General features: G+C 39.1%; 1 protein-coding gene across 1 annotated transcript in view; it reads right to left on the bottom strand.

Moving 5' to 3' along the window:
• The window catches only part of uacab (uveal autoantigen with coiled-coil domains and ankyrin repeats b), a 54,148-nt gene extending 35,478 nt beyond the window's left edge, over positions 1-18,670 (bottom strand). Inside the window, exon 1 of the mRNA XM_084359551.1 lies at positions 18,472-18,670. Coding sequence (XP_084215677.1) covers positions 18,472-18,519 — 48 coding nt within the window. The 5' untranslated portion in view covers positions 18,520-18,670. The remainder of the gene's footprint in view (positions 1-18,471) is intronic.
• Positions 18,671-19,770: the final 1,100 nt, after the last annotated feature.

Below are 19,770 nucleotides of genomic sequence, written 5' to 3'. Positions count from 1 at the left end.
CAGAACAGTAAGTGTAATTCATTGAGGTTTGTTGAAAAGTACCACTCAGAGAGATACAATAAATTTCCATCAGAGTTAGGTAAGATAAAACAGAAAAATATAGCTCTATATAAACTGGCTGGCTGCCCTCAAAAACTGATAACATAGGTTATCTGTGTTACAATACTTGAGTTAAGCCAGAGCCTGTTGAAACCACACTACAAACCCTGTGGTAAGGTGGATTAGTGGGATTTTTCCTGTGGACCTCTTAAGACATCATCACTTGTGTTGCCCAAAGATCCAAAATTGGAGACTATACTGTCCAGCTGCTGGTTGACACTATTTTAGATGACTTATGACCCAGAGGGCAAAGCTGTTCCTTGCTATTTTCTTCTACTTCCAACACCCACTGCCAGGCCAGGAGATCAACTCTCCAGTTGTCTAAACCCTGTGAACTTTGCTCCTGCCAACTCCCCAGTAAAGAAAGTCTCCACAGGATCATGAAAAACAGGAAGGCCATAATATAGTTTCTGAAAGACAGTTCTAGAAAGACAATGGTATCATTCATGAGAGAAAAAACTGACGTCTATTATTGAATCTGGACAAAACCTTCCTCAAAGCAATTCTTTCTTATCTCTACTGCCTTAATCCCAAATGGATTTGAGGATTATACTGTACCCCTAATGTGTTTACCAGACCTTTAAAGCTTATCGACGATTTTTGCTCAGAAGAATAGTTTTACAGTTTTATATCTTCAAAGGGGGCTTCAAGGAGAACACTTGGCAATTGTTCTTAAAACATGGTTGTAAGTGCACTGCATATTTCTGAAGTCAGAATAATTTGGGTAAAAATAAAAAAAATATGTTTTGGAATGGAATTCACTGTGATCACGTGAAATTACAATACAAAGTAGAAACTGGTATTTCAGTGGAGGAAAATGAGCTGCCAATTACAGGACATCCATTTGAATAAAACAAGCCTGTAATCTCCTGCTCTATGTAGTAGAAATGAAAGATACAGGAGGACACCGATAAACAGAAAAAGCAGATGAGAGGCCGCTCACATTGAGAAACAAAAATTTCCAGCTCAACTGTTACTCAGCCTTGCATTTTTATGTTTTTCCTGGGATGCTGGTCAGACCACCAGTTTGGTCCAGACTGAAATATCTAAACATCGACTTCAACATAACTCCTAAATCCTCTTTCTAAAGGCTTTCTTTTAGTTTCATAGAATTAATAGAATCTTAGTCATACGTGCCAACGTCAGAAATTGTGTTGGCTTTTAAAAATACATTTGAAAAGTCGAAGCAATTTAGAGAATCTTGGAATTATTATGACAGCACCAGTTCTGTATCTTTTGTATGAGGTTAAAAACACCCTTTTCCTGTTAAACGTCAGCAGCTCAGCTGACACATTTTAATAGCCATCATTGAAATAACAATGTCCCGAAGCAGGGGAATTAAAAACAAGCAGGGTTATGGGTTTTGGCTGTAGATGCCTGCTGGTATGGCTGATATTATTCCAGCTGGTCTGATGATGTGGAGATAAAAAGGAAAAAAGCAGGGCAGACAGAGAGCCGTGGGTATGAAATGATTTCCAATCAGCCAGGAAGGAACTACTTAGGTCTCCAATGGAGAAACACTACAGTAAATTAACAAGGCAGTGATTTTCTTTAAGAGCTAAAAGAGCACCATTAAAATTAGCATATTCAGTGCCATAAGAAACAATAAGGCAATACAGACTAGAGAGAAGGAGAGTCTGCAGAGGTACTTTGATGTTTTGTGGCTGAAGGGAATATTGTGAAGAATGAAGCCTGTTGTTTTTATCTCACCTCAAGAAAAAGATGAGGCAATATTAGGGAAAATGGCACAGGAGTGTTTTGTCTCACATGCCCGTATTTGGTGAAATGAGGAGTTCTGGGGGCATGCTGGTACTTGGGCACAAATACTGATGATGAGGTCTGTTTGGCCAGCACTCACAAGTCATCACACACAGGCAGGGCAAGGAATGTGACTGGAGGGATGGTCAAATGGACTAGGCTTTGTAAAAACAGGCATGTACTTAAAAAATATTTTTCCACATTCTTGTGGAATGTATGAAACAATGGTTGCTCTATGCCACAATACGACTTTCATTCGCTTTGTGGTAATCAAATCACGTTAGTCAGAGGTTAGACAACTTCCACCCATTGTGCAAAACACACTTCAATCACATCTGCCAAATGTTAGATGCTAAGACCTCCAATGAGCAAACTGAAACTGTGTAAAGACATAGATTTATTTAATACAAATAAAAACTGAAGTGCAGAAAATGACATCTGAGCTATTGTAGAGGATCTAGAGATCAATTCAATTCCTGAAACAACACTAGATTCCCATGGTGTGAGATAATGATCAGGTACATACAGAGCAGGTAGTAACTTGCCCCTTTCACAAGTCAAATGCCCCACCCATTCTTTACTATGACCAAGTACTATGTAAGCAGGTCTTGCTGGAAATGTCTCTCTACACATCATTATCAAAATACCTTCAATATATGTGGTCCTTTGGAAAAAACAGCAGACCAACTGCAACAATAACATTACCGTCAACTCTGTGGCACTTGTCAACAAAAATCATGAAAGAGAGCCAAAACAGCCATGATAGAGATCTATTTTACACATATCTAAATGCGCTATATAACATGTAACATGCAAATATCAAGACAGGAACCTTATATCTTCAGTAGCAGGGCTCCAGGGTGTGACTATTTTGGTTGCACATGCTCTCAAAAATCTGTTAAGTGCGACTAAACATTTTCATTGGTTGCACTGGTGCGTTATTCTTTTAACCATTGAGATCATGCAATTTCTTGTTGTTTGTAATTTGCACCTGTATTCCCATTTACAATTTTAGATAATGTGTTAAGAAATTAAATTAAAATGTATTATGGTGTTTAGGTGCACCTAAATTATGCAGTGAAGTGAAAAAGTAAAGAGCACCAGTGGAATCATTTTGAAAAATAAGTGGTAGGGGTTTGACAAAATAATCGATTAGTTGACTAATCAACTATTAAAACTAATACTTGACACTGTGCATTGTTGTAGGCTAATCGTTCATCTGAGATTTTAGCATGTCGCAGGAAAGATAACATCATAATGCATCAGGAGGAAGACATAACATTGGTAAATTTGTTAAAACAATCATTTACAATCAGTCATCTACATTATGCCACGTTTAGTAGAATTTAATATATCTAGAGAAGGAAAAACTCCTACAATCCCTGCAAAAAAGCAGTACAGTTGTTTATTCCAATCAGATCACGGCTCATTTATAAACAGCCTCTCAGAGCCAGCTGAGGACTTTGCTATTTCACCTACCATCCAGGTTGGTCCCGCCTCTGTTAGTTAACCCTTTACTGCTTGTATTTCAGACCTTTTCGACGAGAATTGATCATTGTTGCAAAAAACATGATTCATCTGCAATTAATTGAGTATTCAACTGTTTTTTGATTAGTCAATGACTACTACAATGCAGTAGTTGTGAGTCCCCAATCTGTAGTGAATAATCCGGTTGCTTGTATTCAGCTTTCCATTTGACATCATGCTGTAGTAGTCAGGTCTATGCACGACTTTTATAAATGGCAGCCAAAATAATTCCCAAACAATGTAGGCTGTCAAAGTTAGAAAAAGGAGTGTACAGTATAACAAGAATGGGACCTTTGTGCTCTTGCTCAATGTGACTGAATTATGGTGATGGATTTTAATTATTCATAACTTAATTATTCTAGCTCACCTCGACTGATGTAACACAGCTAATTAGAACCATTTATTTTTCCAAGAAATAGCAAGGAAAATGCCTTAAAGAGTTTAAAGACTGAGAACCTCCAAGTAATATTTGTCTGGTTGTACAGTGATAACTTTAAGCCTGCCGACTACACTGAAGCTAGCGGTGGTGTCGAAAACAAAAGCAGTAATTGGCTCCACCACTTTCTTTCTCAAAGGGCGCTGTGACTTTGGGGAAAAAAAAAATTCACACCTGCCCAAAAGTGTTAGGGAGTTCAAGTTTCTGGTAAGGCAGAGACACTTGTCTTATCTGCACAGAGACAGAAACATATAAACATACTCTGAGCACAGCATGATGAGGCTTAGTCTGAGCCATTTCACAGCAGTTTGTCCCTCATCAGCAGAATCTTTGTGCTCCTGTTGCTCAGCATGCTCAAACTGTGTGTGAGTGTGTGTGTGTGTGTAGGGTGCACATGGGCTGCAGCCCATCCAAAGTCAGTCAATAAGCTCACACCCTTCTCATATTCAGACCTCCCCCAGCAGTTGTAATCTCTCCATCACTAACCCAACTCACTCACACACAGTTCATATTGCACATACAGTCTCTCAAACCCGCACATGACAAACAAACAGGATACAAACAAAGTCCACACACACACACACACACACACACACACACACACACACACACACACACACACACACACACACACACACACACACACACACACACACACACACACACACACACACACACACACACACACACACCTCCTTGCGGGCCGTTGCTGGCGCAGCATGGGAACACAGACGGGTAACACTGCTGAGATGACCTCATGGCTGCCCCCATGGAGCCAGACATTAATCCTAAAAACACAGACCGTCACGCTACCATCTACTCTGCAGCCAACACAACATCCAGCCTAAAACAAACTTCTGCTGATCCTGTCTGAGAGTTTTACCCCCTACACTGAATATACGTTTATTGTCTATGTGAACATATGCAGTAAGAAGTTATTTTTCAGAATACACTGAGAGAGACAATCGAGATCGTTGTTAGTCATATGGACAAAGCAAGAGATCAGCTGCTACTGACCAGACAAATTTCATAAGCATTCCTGGTCTGCTAATGACTTTACTGAGTTTTCTAAAGAGACACCATCTGGCCAAACATCCCACTTATACCCGAGAAACAATCAAAATCTACTGCAACATGCTGATCGAAATGAGATAAAACGCTTTATATAATCTTATGCTTTACACGGTTATGCCATATCTAATGCCTTGGCCACACAAAATGACTTTCAAAGCCATTACACTGTTTAAACTACATAACCTTCTGTGTTGTACTCTGGAATCTTGAAGTTGTTGCGGTTTACATGACTGATCAGCGACAGCAGGTCACACATTACGAGTAGAGCTGTTTTGATTAATTTTCACGGGGTGCGTCTCTGTGGTGATGCAGTGTTTTTCGAGGCACCGTGTACTCTCCTCTTTTGGCGTTTTAAATATCTTTCCTGCTGTGGATTACGATACCAACTGGCCAAATGAATACATTTCACTGAAAAAGAGTCTTCCTATGGGGATAATAACCTAGTCGATCAAAAGAAAATTAGTTGCTATCAACTATTTTGATAATTGATAAACCGTTTCAGTCACTTTTCAAGGGAAAATGTCCAACATTTGCTGATTCCACCTTCCTAAATGTAAGGATTTGTTGCTCTTTTTTTTAATTTTTTTTTATCATTTATGACATGAATGAAGAGTCTTTGGATTTTGGACTGTTGGTTGGACAAAAGAAGCCGTTTGAAGACATCACTTTGGGACAGACATCAGCACTGAAAAAAAAAAAACATTAGCTGCAGACCTAATTACCAGATCTCACCAGGAGGAATCCTCTCGAACTACGTTTTGTCATGAAAACACACACAAATAGTGACAAGAACTGAGCGGTGCACAGAGTATCCGCACTTACTTACAGTGAAAACCAAGCCGCTCTGCCTTGCTTTAATTTTACCCAGTGGCCACTGGCAGTATTGCAGCTAAAAACACCCCTGCGGCCCAGAAAGCTTTTCTTATTGACCACCATTATAAAAAGAGCTGTCTGTAGAACTGGACAGGACATCTCGAACTTCAAACAAGGTCCACTTTCCTCTGCACAAGAAAAGTGATTTAAAAACCTGTGCCTTCATCACAGTCTCATGTAAAGTATATGGGCTGGCTTATTGAGGAACTCATGGGCAGAGCCAGCGGAAGAAAACTCTACTGCGCATATTCAGTGGGCTGCATAACCAAGGAACCTAAAAAAAAGGACGGGTCATTATGTCACCGAATCTTGCTTTGGGGCCAGACTGTGGTGACAGCTGTATTGAAGTCAATGGGAGATGCATGGAGAAACGCACTAAAACCCAACATATCTACGTCGTATTTCTTCTGATGAAGAAATGCCTCCAGAAAATTAATGACTACACTTCGGGGGCAGGTTAATGATGGTGTTGATCGCCATGTTGTTTGTTCCTCGAATTTGTGTAGAAAAGGCTCCTGTTTGCGGTGTAGGTGCAGGTGATGTTCCTGATATCACCAAGTAATTAACAGCCCAGGATTAATGTCAAAGTTGTTCGCCCAGGAGCGCTGTTATAACCAACCAATCAGGGGTTAGGGTTAGGCATTTGAGACAGTGAGGTTAGGGTTAGAGGAAACCACCGGGAAGGTTGTAGATTAGAAAAAAGAAAAAAGAAAAAAGGAAACAAGAAAAAATGTCCTGATTGGTTGGTTATAACAGCGCTCCTGGGCGAACAACTTTGACATTGATCCTGGGCTGTTAATTACTTGGTGATATCAGATCGTGCCAGGTGCAGGTGCAGGTGCAGTCACATCAGCGGAAATCAGTCAGACCTGCCCGGTTGGATCACAACATTATCAGCCCTGTCAATCATTTGGGTGAAAAAAATCAGCAGTTAACCTCCTCTCTGAAGTGTGTTCTTTTATTTTCTGGAGGCATTTCTTCATCACAAGTAATATGACTTAGATTGCTGGGTTGTACTGTGTTTCTCCATGCATCTCCCATTGACTTCAATACAACCGGGACCGACTGTAATGACCTTTCCTCCCTTTTAAGTTCGTTGCCCAGGAAGTAAACCCGGAAACTAGAAAACAAACAATTCTCAAATAAAATCTACAGCAGTCTTATTCATACCAAAACTATATCAGCCCCTTTTCCAAGCAAGCACTCTCTCTTTACTTCAAGTGTTCGGTTCAATAAGTTTTCAGAAAAGTGACTGCTGCCATTCTATTCAAACATCTGTTTATTTCTACAGAAGTTAATGAAGCTCTTTTTTATCTCGTCTAATGGTAGAAAAAAGGCCCACTTGACTGGATAGGTTATTCTGGGTAATGCCATTTCAGAAATGAAATCTTTAGCTATTGTGCCATGAACAGACAAAAGAGCAGTTTTGTAAAGCTCACTGTTGTGGATGAATGGGTGAAGTTTAGAAGACAAAATTGCGTATTGTGACATCACTTGTATTCAGTTGCGACAGCAGTCTTTACTCCATTGTATTACATGAACATCCTTTGACAGGGCAGCAGACAGACCAGTAATTTAGTCTGACAGGCGTTCGTCAGAGAATATTTAAATTTCTTGTTGTCTGACCTCAGATAAAATAAAATCAAATATTGAGTCAATACCAACTCAAGCCCACAGAGCAAATAAATAGCATACTTTTTCAAATCTGAAACCCTTTCCCCTCACCAGCAGCAGAGGGGTAAGAATGCCTGCTGGGTGTCTTTAAGTTGGAGCCTAAACCTGTTGAGGGAGGCTTCAACTTGATACCGTTCAGTAGGTACTCAGGGCCTTAAAGGCTGCTCAACGGCTTGAGAGAGATTCCTCGGGGGTTTAGGAGGCGGAAAAACATAAAAGTTGCCAATGTTTTTGCAATGTTTTCTTTATTATAAAATCAACAGAATTCTCATCATTCTATAAACATTTCAGTTTTAAAAATACTGATTCTGCTTCAAGAGGTATTGGGTCAATATGCTATTTCTCTGATTATGTGAAAGTACTGAAGAACATTTGACAGTTTCTATATAATATATTGAGGTTGAAATTGCAGCAGCAGTCCATTACAGAGTGACCCAAAGTGTCCAAGACTTTTGTAAAGCCATATTATGTGACAGCTGGCAGAAGGGAGATAGAACAGTGTATTTCGTTTTCAGTTGAGGTTTATGTTGGGAATGAATGAGACTCAACTCTGGTTCTCCTGGAATCCTGGCACAGATTCCTGGCACATTGTTTTAGTAGATAAAATAGCTAAAAATAAAATGTATTTGCATGAGAAGGAAGAAAAAGTTGATTCTGGCGCATTAGGACCACGATTGAAGATATAAAAAATGCTCCAATCAGGTACAATGTGTTTACTATTTACTAAAGGCCTTACAGTAGCAGTAAATACAAAGACTCAACTAAAACTGCAGATAGTGATCACTGCCATAGGCTTGGAGCCATCAAGCTCCCCTCCCCCAGCCCAACTCTTCTTTTGTTAAAACAACACTGAAATCACAGTTCTTTCGACTTCCCAACAATACAGTCCACAACTCCTCTGGCTTCTCTATACTACGCCATCATCATCATTTCAGCTCTGCACTTTATTTTGAAAAATAACACCACTTGAAGGGTGAGGCAGGCTCTTATGTTTCATCCGAAAGTGCATGCCTGCTGGGGGAGAGGACAGAAGAAAGCCAAGGTATTCAGGAGCACAAAGAAGCAGGAAGACATATAACACACTCTTACAAGTGAAAATCTCCAACACTGTGTGTCCACTAATAAAACATCCTTGAATAGACGCATCCCAAATTCCTTTCTTATTTACGCGCCACCACCGGATGTTGATAATGCATCATCACTTCGCACAGAGGAATTTAGTGTATTCACCCGGGTCTTGCGTTTAGATCGAAGCCAAGCCGAGGTGATAAAACCCTGTGTCTACTGTGGAGTCAATTGACGCAGGTGTAAACGCAAAGTTTACACATTCCCATTGCACACAAAAGCCTGATCTTAGCAGGTTTAAGTGGGATTTTTGACCAGTGGAAAAGGGGTTATGCTGTTTGTTTGGTGTTTTTGTATGTGTTTGTGTACTTTAATACCTGTAGACTACCATGCGGAATGTATGTTTTGTACTGCACTTTTTTCAGGGCAAAAAATCTTTACATTGAAACTGTGAGTAGAACACACACACACACACACACACACTTTGATGAAAAGCCGTGAAGCCGTGATTTGCTGTTAAAATTGTTTTCAAACTAGGCAACAGGAGTAGTGAAAAGCATGAACGTCACCCTCTGTCCCCACAAATGTCTCCCAAAAAATTATCATTGGGAACACACAATAGTTCAAAACATTAGTAGAAAACAAACATGGATATATGGCATCCAGCATCACTACTGATCTACCAAAGGTAGCAGAAGCGTGGTTTACTTTTACAGGCAGGAGAGGTCAACCCAGGGCAAGTAACAAACAAAGGTATCTACTTACAAAACACACTTGCTTCCAACTCTGTGTCGAGGGCAACAATTGAAGCAATGAGCATCAATTATAGTCAGATTTAGCACAATACTTTCTACGTCCAACCTCCTTAGGTGATAGACTTACAGCAAATGTAGAAAAACATTTATTCAAAACCATTTCCAGGGTATTAAACATTTCAATTCAAGATTCATGTTAATTGATCAACTGCAATTAATTATTTTCATATCAATTGATATTATCTTATTATTAATGTTATTTTTTTTCGGCCAATCAATTATTGCTTAGTCTATAAAATGTCAGAAAATCGTAAAAATATTTTCTTACTCTCAAGGTAATGTCATGTTTTTTGTTTTTTTTTATGACCAACAGTCCACAACTAAAAAATACTCAGTTTAAATGTCATAAGACAAAGAAAAGCTGCGAAACTGAAGTGGTTGGAATGTTTTGATTATAAAAGATTTAATTATCAAATAATTTGTTGTTCTATGCCAATTGACCCATTAATTGATCGACTAATCATTTCAGCTCCAGTCCTACCAGGAAATATAACAATATGACAATATTGTATCACATATAATCAATAGTTTATTGCAGAAATTCATTAAATGTGAAAGCAATGTGACAATGTGAAAGGGGTTGCTCATAGTAGTGATCCTACATAACCTGAATCCGAAGCTCCCCTCAGCTTTATTGGGAGTTTCAGATAATTTTTTCTTGCTCGTTTCATAACATTCTCAAACTCATATTTCGGCTGGCCCCTCAGGAATTGGTAGAGATGGAAAACTGAGCAAAAAGAGAGTGAATGTTGGGATTAACATCCATCAGGTAGCCACAAACACAACTCCATATGATTGACAATGTTGCTCTCTAACTGCTGGATGTGTTGCTAAGCAAATGTTGGCTAAGAAGGTTACCATATCAGCTTAAAAACTGATATGTCAGTTATGTGTTTACTAATTTATTGAAGTGACAATTACGCTGATATGTAAAATATCAGCTTGCCGCCCTAAATTGCTATCTTAATAGTAACAAATAACTGCAATTGAGTTAAATCAAATGGATAATCATGTAGAAAAATACTGAGCAGATAGAAGGCTGATAGCAGAATATTACAAAACATTAACACATTTATGAAATTCTACAATCGAGAGACTCCATGCCAAGCTAACTCTCCTTCAGCTGAATGATCCAGGTGCAAACAACTCCTCTCTGTTACAGCTCCCCTAAGGAAGAAATGAGATCCTTATTTACTTCAGAGGTAATGTTTCTAACTGTTACAGTAGAAGTGCTAATCCTTACGCTAAACTTCATGGACGTACGCAACAAAAGAAATGGAACAATAAAAACTCAGGTTACGGATTTAAAGATTCCTGATTCCCCCCACCAACCCACCCTACACAATAGTAACATGCACACTAATCAACGCAATCATTATGACGTCAAGACAGAAATATGAGTAGGTTGCAACCATGGAAAGATCAGTCTTTTATTATAAAGTTAATGTGATATGGTCAATACAAAGCATGCACAATCACTGTAAAATAAGCTGAATGTGAGTTGCATAATTGAATGGCATTTTCTATGCAATTACACCAATTATGTGTCCGTTTTGTGTGACACAAAGAAATTCAAGCAAAGCAGTACTTTATCTCGAACATACAAAGCATGCAGCACCCAGTTGTAGGTTTAATGCCCCGCTATCAGAATCTTCACCTCAACTTCAACTCAAACTTCCAACTCAAAATTCAAATAGCACAAGACTTAGTAAAAAATATAAATTTCTCTATTTTACTTACATATTTTACTTTCTTCTTGTGCTTCAACTCAACAAGAACAACCAATCTGAGACACAAATCACGTAGCCACAAGCCAAAGATATGCTGCTGATAAGATGCTTCACTTACTCTTACATCATTCTGCCAGGTACAACTTCAAGCACTACAAGGGATCTCCGTTACTCTTTCTTCTCTTTTTGTTGTAAAACATTCTCTACTACCTCAAAACCACCATAAAAATATCCAATAAAAGCAAAGTTTTTCTCCTATATTTGCACAAAGACAGCCGCATCACGAGAGAGAGTTCAAGGTTGAGGTTGATTATGTGAGGGGAACTTGACAGTTATGTAATCTGGAGAGGCTTCTTTGGCCATTAATCACATGAAACACGTGGATATTAAAGGAGTACTCCATGACAATCATCTTAATCAGAATAATGCCGTTCTCAGGCTGTTGGTCATAATCAGATTATCAAGTGTTTGATCAGAGATTTTTATCGTCAGATGGCATGAATGAGTTTTTGTGCCACGGGGAGAGCTGCATACACTCCAACGTGTCTTTGATGATTAACCCAAATGCCAGCGAACCATATGGGGTGTGCCACTGAATGACTTTCATTTCATTTCCAACCACTTATAATCCCCATCACACACAGACACACGAGTTGCTGTTCCTGTGTGAAGTATGTACTTTCAGTGTTACTCACCAAAATGCATTATGAGCGTCCTTGAGGCCTAACAAATGTGTCAAAAAAACAAAATACAAATTTAACTTGTATTTGGATACAGCCATTTCTTTCAGCTGCCTGCTTGTGTTAGTGTGTCCTTGTCCTTTTGCAAATACAAACAAAACCCACTCCTCGTGAAAACATTGTGTCATATTCACTTTAGTGTTTATCATCCACTGGGCACTGCTGCCACACACACATCAGCAGGTCACGGATGCCAGAACCAATCCCAGCCAGTCTATGCAATGTGCAATGTCCACAAAGGAAATAGGACAATAAAAACACTAGTCATGGGTAAAGGAATCCTAATTATTTTCCTACAATAGCTATGTTACATGCACACTAATAACACAATCATAATGTAGTCAAGGCAGAAATATGAGCAGGGCTCCACATTAATTTCTTTCCCCCTAATTTTCCAGTCCCAGGCAAGTGAGTCAGAAAACTGCAAAAATTAGTGGTTATCAAGTAACAACAAAGATTAATTGTCATATTTAACCTTATTTCGTCTTGCTCTCAAACTTACAGCATCTTGCAATACACAGTTGGAGTTTCACCCACATCCTCGAACACCACCCAACTGAACTCCTGTTTCCAGGATAACTGACTGACAAGACTAGTAACAGAGCCAAGACTACATCTGTGTGAATGGATGCCGGCAGCCCGGGACAGGAGTATGTTGGTCTGATGGCTTCACAGGCTGACTGAATGTCGCTTGAACAAACACTCTGCCCACTGCAGTTTTCTTATGAGTGCCTGACTGGCTGACCTGGATCTAGCCACGGGCATTCTTGGAACATGCCTCGGGCCTACTTGCCACTTGGGGGAAAACAAATGGGAAAAGAAGATCAACTGCCGATATTAAATAATGCTTGCCGATGGTACTGTGCATGTGCATCTCTCAACAAAGATAGGAGGGAACTGAGATGGTTCATTCCTTAGCTACATCCATCATCACCTCTGGAGAAAAGCAATGTTTTTAAATCAGTTTAACCACTTGCCCGATTGGGCATGTGAGTTGACAGACGTGGCAATTTACTTGCCCCAGGTGATCCTTAATTTTGAGTAGGTTAATGTGATTATGCTGCGAGATATTAACTGCATTACTAAAATTGCATTTTTAAAGGGCATGAGCCAAGTGTTGACTCACAGTTCTTAATATACAGTCAGACTTTGCTTTAGTTGTATTGTTAATCAAATGGAGGTCTTGATCTTACAATGTTAAGAATTTCTTTCAAAGTATTTGTGGATCCACATCTGGAGCCAGAACTGCATGAACAATTGCCTACCTGTTCCTGAACATTGCCCAACTTAAGTAAATAACTGTTATTTAATGAGATCTGACATAGAATTACACCCCCACAATAGACAAACAGTGAATCAATACTGCATGGGGAATCAGTGCTGAACATTTCATGACAGAATCGTCTGTTCATGTTCCAGCCAGCAGAGTGTATTGAAAGCTCTCGAGAGTTTGCTCTTGGGAAAAATATTGTAAAATGACAGAACACAAGCTGTGCAAAGTCAGACCACCCTTTGCTTCTCATTGTGGTCTGGCAAAGACTTGGGTGAATCTGCCTCAGAAAGACCTCAGCTCATGTAAGCAGCAGAATGAATGATTTGAGAGTTACAGTGTCTCCTCACTACATTATCTCCAACAGTACGACGAACCAGCTAATTTGTCTGATATAGTGGTTTTAATATACTGTATTTTGGCCCTGTGCACAAACCACAGTGAAGTTCCCAACCGACAGAGCAGATGTTTGCTGTGACAACAAGCTGTGACTACGTGTGACAAGGCAGCTCAGACTAATCTCAAAACTAACCAGCAAATCCAGTTTCTCTAATTTTACTCCCACAGCTCTCCTGCCTCTGTAGATACAAACTCTGTAAAACTGCCAATTTCTGCTGATGTTGAAACAGTTTCAACATATTTGCTTTGGAAATCTGAGTTATTGGTCAGCTTAGGTGTTTGAAGAATGTTAGTCCACCCACATTCAGACATTTTTTGGCTGGGGACATTCTTATCTAGACATTTTCTTTTATTTAATTTATATTAGTCTTTAAGTTGATGAGAATATGTTTGCTATAAACCAATTCATTTTTAAACAGCAGGATGAATATATAACATTTTATATATTCCTATATTGTATGGTTAAAGAAGCCAGGCCTCAATGGACAATTATGGCTGCACTCTGTTGATTATTTCTTTTTATCCATTTCCTAGTTGTTTGGTCTATAAAATGCCACAAAATGGTGAAAATGTCGATCAGTGTTTCCCAAAGCCCAAGATGACTTCCTTTAATGTCTTGTTTTGTCCCAAACCCTTAGATATTCAGTTTACTATCACAGAATAGTACAGAATACAAAAAATATTAACCTTTAAAGAAGCTGAAATCAGAGAATTTTGACTTTTCTTTAAAAAAATACTCAAACCAGTTAATCAATTCTCAAAATAGTTGATGATTGATTAAATATTTAACAACTAATTGATTAATCAATTTATCATTGCAGCTCTTTAAACAATTAATCAGCAATAGATTGACAATAAATTAATCATCAGGAGTTATTTCCTAAAAAAGATCTCTGGTAAACAACAGATTAATTGATAATAAATATATTCATCAGTTGCAGCTGACACACTCTGTCAAGCATAAAAATATCCCGACTCCTTCTGTTCTTTCCTTTAGAGGCGTATGCCAATTATACACAACAATGTGTGTCATGAAAAGTCTTGTAATTAATCAATCAACCCTTTACACAAAAGATTAACAGAAACTAGAGGTCTTACTGGTGAAAATCTGAGCCAAAACTACACACCTCGACCTGCCTTTAATCTACAGCTGGAATTGAGGGGATGCCTTGGTTTTTTGTAACCCGGTCACTAGGATTTCAGCTTTGTTTTTCAGCTAGCTTTAACTGTCCTGTAGCCTAGTTAGCCTTCCTTTGCTATAGTTCCTGTAGGTACTTGGTTGGCAAACCTGATTGGAGAATAAAGCCAGAATGCAATAAATAGGACAAGACAATGTTCAACAATATTTAGTAGAGTCTAAATTTCTTAAACAAAGAAGCCATTAACTTCCTTTGCAAAGTGAATCCATAAATTCTTTCTTGAGGAGATCAGATAAAGACAATACATTTGCAGTGTGCAAGGAGTGGACGAGGATAAAGTTTCCTCAGCTGATTTGTTTCCTCTGGCCAGTTACTGTTTGTTCACATATTAAAGGCTTAGTTTCCTCTAAATTCCCCCTCGACTCTCCCACTCGGAAAATGTTGATAGTCACCCCACCAGCAAAAAGTGAGCGAGTTCACGTCAGAGGCATTGTGCACTAATGTGGGAAGCATACATATAAATATTCCCAATAAGTCTCGATGCTGCCAATTCAATGCTGTGTTGACAAATGTGATTTATTGATATAAGAACATCAAACGTTTCAGGATGGTTCTGAAACAGGAGGTGATGATTTAAGATATAATTAATCATGCGTTTACATTTGGCAACACACAATTTAGAACTGAGGTGCACTACGTTTTAAAGGTTCACCAAGTAAAGAAAAATAAGTCATTATCACCCATTATGCCAATGGAAGGTTGGCTGACGTTACAGTCGACACAACATTTCTGGAGAACATCATCGCAGAATTCTCCTAAAAAAGTGAAATAGCTGAGGACTTGTTTTAAAACATTTGAAGAAAATACTGTATATAATGGCTCCCTTCAGCTCAGCCAGTGTAATCCAAGTGATCCCAGACATTGGGATCCTACATTGACTTAAAAAGATGTTATTTATGTTATTTACATCCTCAACACGTGGTGAAGCTTGTGCAGCTTGTGCAGCCTGTGCAGACGACTGCAAGCTAAGGGTCCAGGGCCGTTCCGAACGTTCACTTTCGTGTTTCAGAATGCCAGCCCTTAATTAATTTTGAAAAAAGGTCGCCATTCCGAACCTGAAACCCTAACCTTAACCATAACCCGGTCGGAATGGCGGACCGTCGGTATGGCGGTCCTTCGGAACGGGTGTTGCCCCCCGCAAGCTAACACTTTTAGCTTAGCAGCTACAGTGAAGATTTCAGTTTAAAATAGGGAGTAAATAGCATCTTTTTAAATCAATTTGGGATCTCAAGGCTTCCAGAGACTTGAAATATGTCAGATGAGCTGTAGGAAGCCATTTTCTGTTTTCTGTATTTAAAACAAGCCCCCAGCTACTTCAGTTGTTTAGGAGAATGCTGCAACACTGACCCCATTCACACTGCCTTTTTAAGGCCAGAATCTTTCACTGTTACTCCGCCGTGTGAAAGTTACAGAGGCCTTTCTGGGGGACAGTTTTGTTCTGATGGTGTTAACAGTCTGACAACTAAACAGATCCTTCACTCATCAAATAAAAGAGAAATATCCCACACTTCAACCCACAAAGCAACGTTACAAGATTGTGAACAAACAAAGGCTACATAAAGGCGAGCCTTCATTGTGGCGATAATGCAGAATCTCTCTGTGTAAAGGGCTACTGTTTTGCTGCGAAGCTCCAGAAATGTTTTGAGGACTACGAAATTCTGCCCGACTTTCCATCAGCATGAAGGTGAGTAGATAATGTCTACAGTGACATTTTTGGGTGAAACATTTAACAGGAGACATTTAAAATGAGCTTTAGACCAATTGTGATGCCTGTAAAGGTACAGCCATCTGTCAGTTTTTCCTTTGTTATCTGCCTACTAAGAGGAATGCAAAGGGGTCGTAATGAAATCATCACTCAGACCAGAGTAAATGTCACGTCTGTTTCCTCAACACAGCTTACCCTGAGCATTTCCTGTGGTAGTTTTTAAAGCAATTGCACAAAAAATGCTGCAGGGCAAAAAAACGGCTTGAATTTTAAATGGTCGTCTCTGTTCTTGACTGAAGGGGTGAGACAACTATCAATGCAGATACAATACCATTTAATTCCTGAAAGGATTTTTTTCCCCTCCCTTCAAAAGGCCCAGATAGTTTACCACACACAGCTCCTCTGGCTTTGTGCCTTTCTCATGGTAATTTCTGGGAGCTGAAAACAGAGTGCAGTGCCAAACACCCACTGCATGTTGAGCTGTGTAGAATTGTAATGACTATTAAGGGAACTTCAGAGACTGCTGCAGGATTGTGAGGAATTAATTCAACATTATGGACGGTGATGGGGGTTTAGTAAACATAACTGAAATACCTGGTAGTTATTCTATGCCTCCTCATTATTCTGCATTATTCATTCAATACTCTTGGCTGTAACACATGCAGACTCGACCTGAGAACAAAATCACTGTAACATTCCTGGAGGGACTAATACTATTATTTATTGCGTCTCCATGGTGCTGCAATGGTTAACTGGTTTTGAAGTTGTTTTTTTTCTCTCTATGCCTACTGCATTGTGTTGCAAGATTACTGCATTTCTCTAAGAAATGATATCAAAGTAGTTGCTGGTTTATTAGGTATACAAAGTTAAAACCAATGTACACAACTGCCCTGCAATAAATCTGACCTTCATGAAGGTTATAATGAAGGCAGCAGGTTTGTTGTAGAAAGATTAGCTGATTAAAAAGTATTTTGACATATGTTTTATTGTTCGGTCAGTTTTCAAACACAAATCGTGCCATACATAATATGGTTTAACCTTCTCAATTGAGAGGAATAGTAAACCGAATCTAAATAAAGAAATATGAAAAAAATACTTGATTTATTGGAAACTTTTCCTGTTTTTACTATTTTCAGGTTAACACAATACACTTTAACAGCTCCACATATTACTAGGGCTGCAACTAATGATTAGTTCCACTGTCGATCAATCCGTCGATTATTTTCTCGACTACTCCATTAGTTGTTTGGTCTATAAAATGTGAGAAAATTATGATAGTGTCAATGAGTATTTCCCAAAGTGTATTTAGAGTTATTCTCTTAAAAATAGCTTAAAGCAATTAAACGATTATCAAAACAGTCGCCTTTCATTCTAATAGCTGACAACTTATCGATTAATCCTTGCAGCTCCACATACTACAGCCTCAAAATGGATCCTACAGTTGATTCAACATATACTCAACATTATTTACTCATTTACTGCAGAACTGATGTGTTGGACTGCCTTACTCTTAACTAATTGTACTAAATAGACTAGTAACTGAATGTATTTTTGATCTGAGCTCACATCTCACATCTGTTGCTACAAGAAAAAGCTCAAACCCCAGCTTGTAGAGGTCGTGAGGTTATCTACAGTCACAGGAGAAGCTTCAGTCAAAAGGCACCACAGCATTTCTACAACCCTCCCGGTGATAACAGCAGGAGAACAGGCAGTCTGGAGCACTGATTTTCGGAGGCTTCTCCCTGACCTCGCTTTGTGAGTAACAATAACACAGTCAGATACAGTAGATTAAGTCCAGATCATAAAAGCAGTGGACCTGAGAACATGTGGTGTAATAAACTGTGTCAGGCCACATCCAGCGATCATGAGTGCAGGTGCTTACAGGCGGTGAATTTTCCAACCGCCGCCGCCGCCGCCGTGGGAACATGACGGAGGTTAACGTGGTTGTTGAGGACAGGAGGTCAGGGCTACAACAATAACCACCCCGGTGTTGAGACTCAACTCCTAGCATTAGCATCGTTCATTAACACAAAGCTAATTCAATTGGGAGAGACGGGAATATTAGCAAAACTAAGTCAATACAGAAAAACAGCAGCTTTCAACTTACTGTGATGGTAACTTCGTGCTTTTTCAATCGATACTTGAGGCTCTTCATCTTGAAACGTGTTGGTTCCTGCTGTTAAAAGTTTCCTTTGGTGGTTATGGTCATAAATAATACATAAACTTTCCAGAAATTTCACACAAAGTAAGTTTAATCTGTCCCCTTCTCCTCACAGAGCGAGTTTCACCTGACGCCTAACCGCAAACTCTGCTCGGAATGTGATGGACAACCAGCCCAGCCAATCAAAGTGAAGTATGCGCGGGCCGGTTTAACTTTTCATCCAATCGGCAACGCCGGAGGGCGGGACTTCCTTGTGAAGAGTCGCTGGGAAAAAGTTGGAGACATCCTGGGACAGGGCAGGAAAACCTGGCGTGACGTCAGGCCTACCTGAAGACAGAAACACCTGGAAACGGTGCCAATTAATCTGTGACAACCTGGTTAAAACCACCCCATTATCTGTTATTTACAGTCAACACAATATATCTGCTACCTTGAATTAACACCTGCACCTAGAAGTTATCTTAATAACAACCTAAACTGTCTGTTACCTAGTTACCTGCCTGTTCTGTGTCACTGAACACCTGGCTCACTGTACTGTAGCAGCCTTAAAGGGGCACTATGTGGTTATGGTATGAGAAATTCATTCTCAGAATTTTAATATTATAATAATAATAATAATAATTATACAAACTCAGATATATTTATTTTTTCCATAAGTGAATAAACAAGCTGTTCTCAGAGGAAAATAAGGTCCCCAGATAATTGTTTGAAGCTAGAAAGGTGGCAGGGTCCGTCACATATAAACAAAGTAAAACAGTATGAAACTGTATTGTCCTTTAAAGTCAGTTTGTTTATACAGTTTGTTCAGTCATGAAAACAAAGATAGTTTTTTTAATTTAGTTTGTTAAGGCATAAAAAGACATTTGTCTTCTGATTAACAGTTCTCCTACAAAACTACATCATGCATCTTTAAAGTTATGAACCTTACACCTAATAACACTTATTAGTCTAGCACTCATTTCAAGAGTAGATAGTTAGCCTGGCCTACTTTACACACAAAACTTAGCCCATGAACTCATACAATATTATTTGATTTAGTGTGAACTGGCCAAGACGTTATAAAGTTGTTAGACCCAGCATTACTTTGACCACCTGCTGTTGTAGTATCAGTCGACATTATGAGTACATAGACTAATAAGACATCAAGACACAGTTGCAGTGACAAAATAACAGTTGTTACATTACATTGCAAACAAAGACCCTAAGTTTTTATCATCATCAAATAAGAAGTATGGAAGTCCACCG

This window comes from Pagrus pagrus (genome assembly GCF_965226575.1).
Source record: "Pagrus pagrus genome assembly, chromosome: 1".
NCBI classification, from domain to species: Eukaryota; Metazoa; Chordata; class Actinopteri; order Spariformes; family Sparidae; genus Pagrus; species Pagrus pagrus.
The sequence above is the reverse complement of the archived record's forward strand: the minus strand, read 5'-3'. Positions and strand labels throughout refer to the sequence as shown.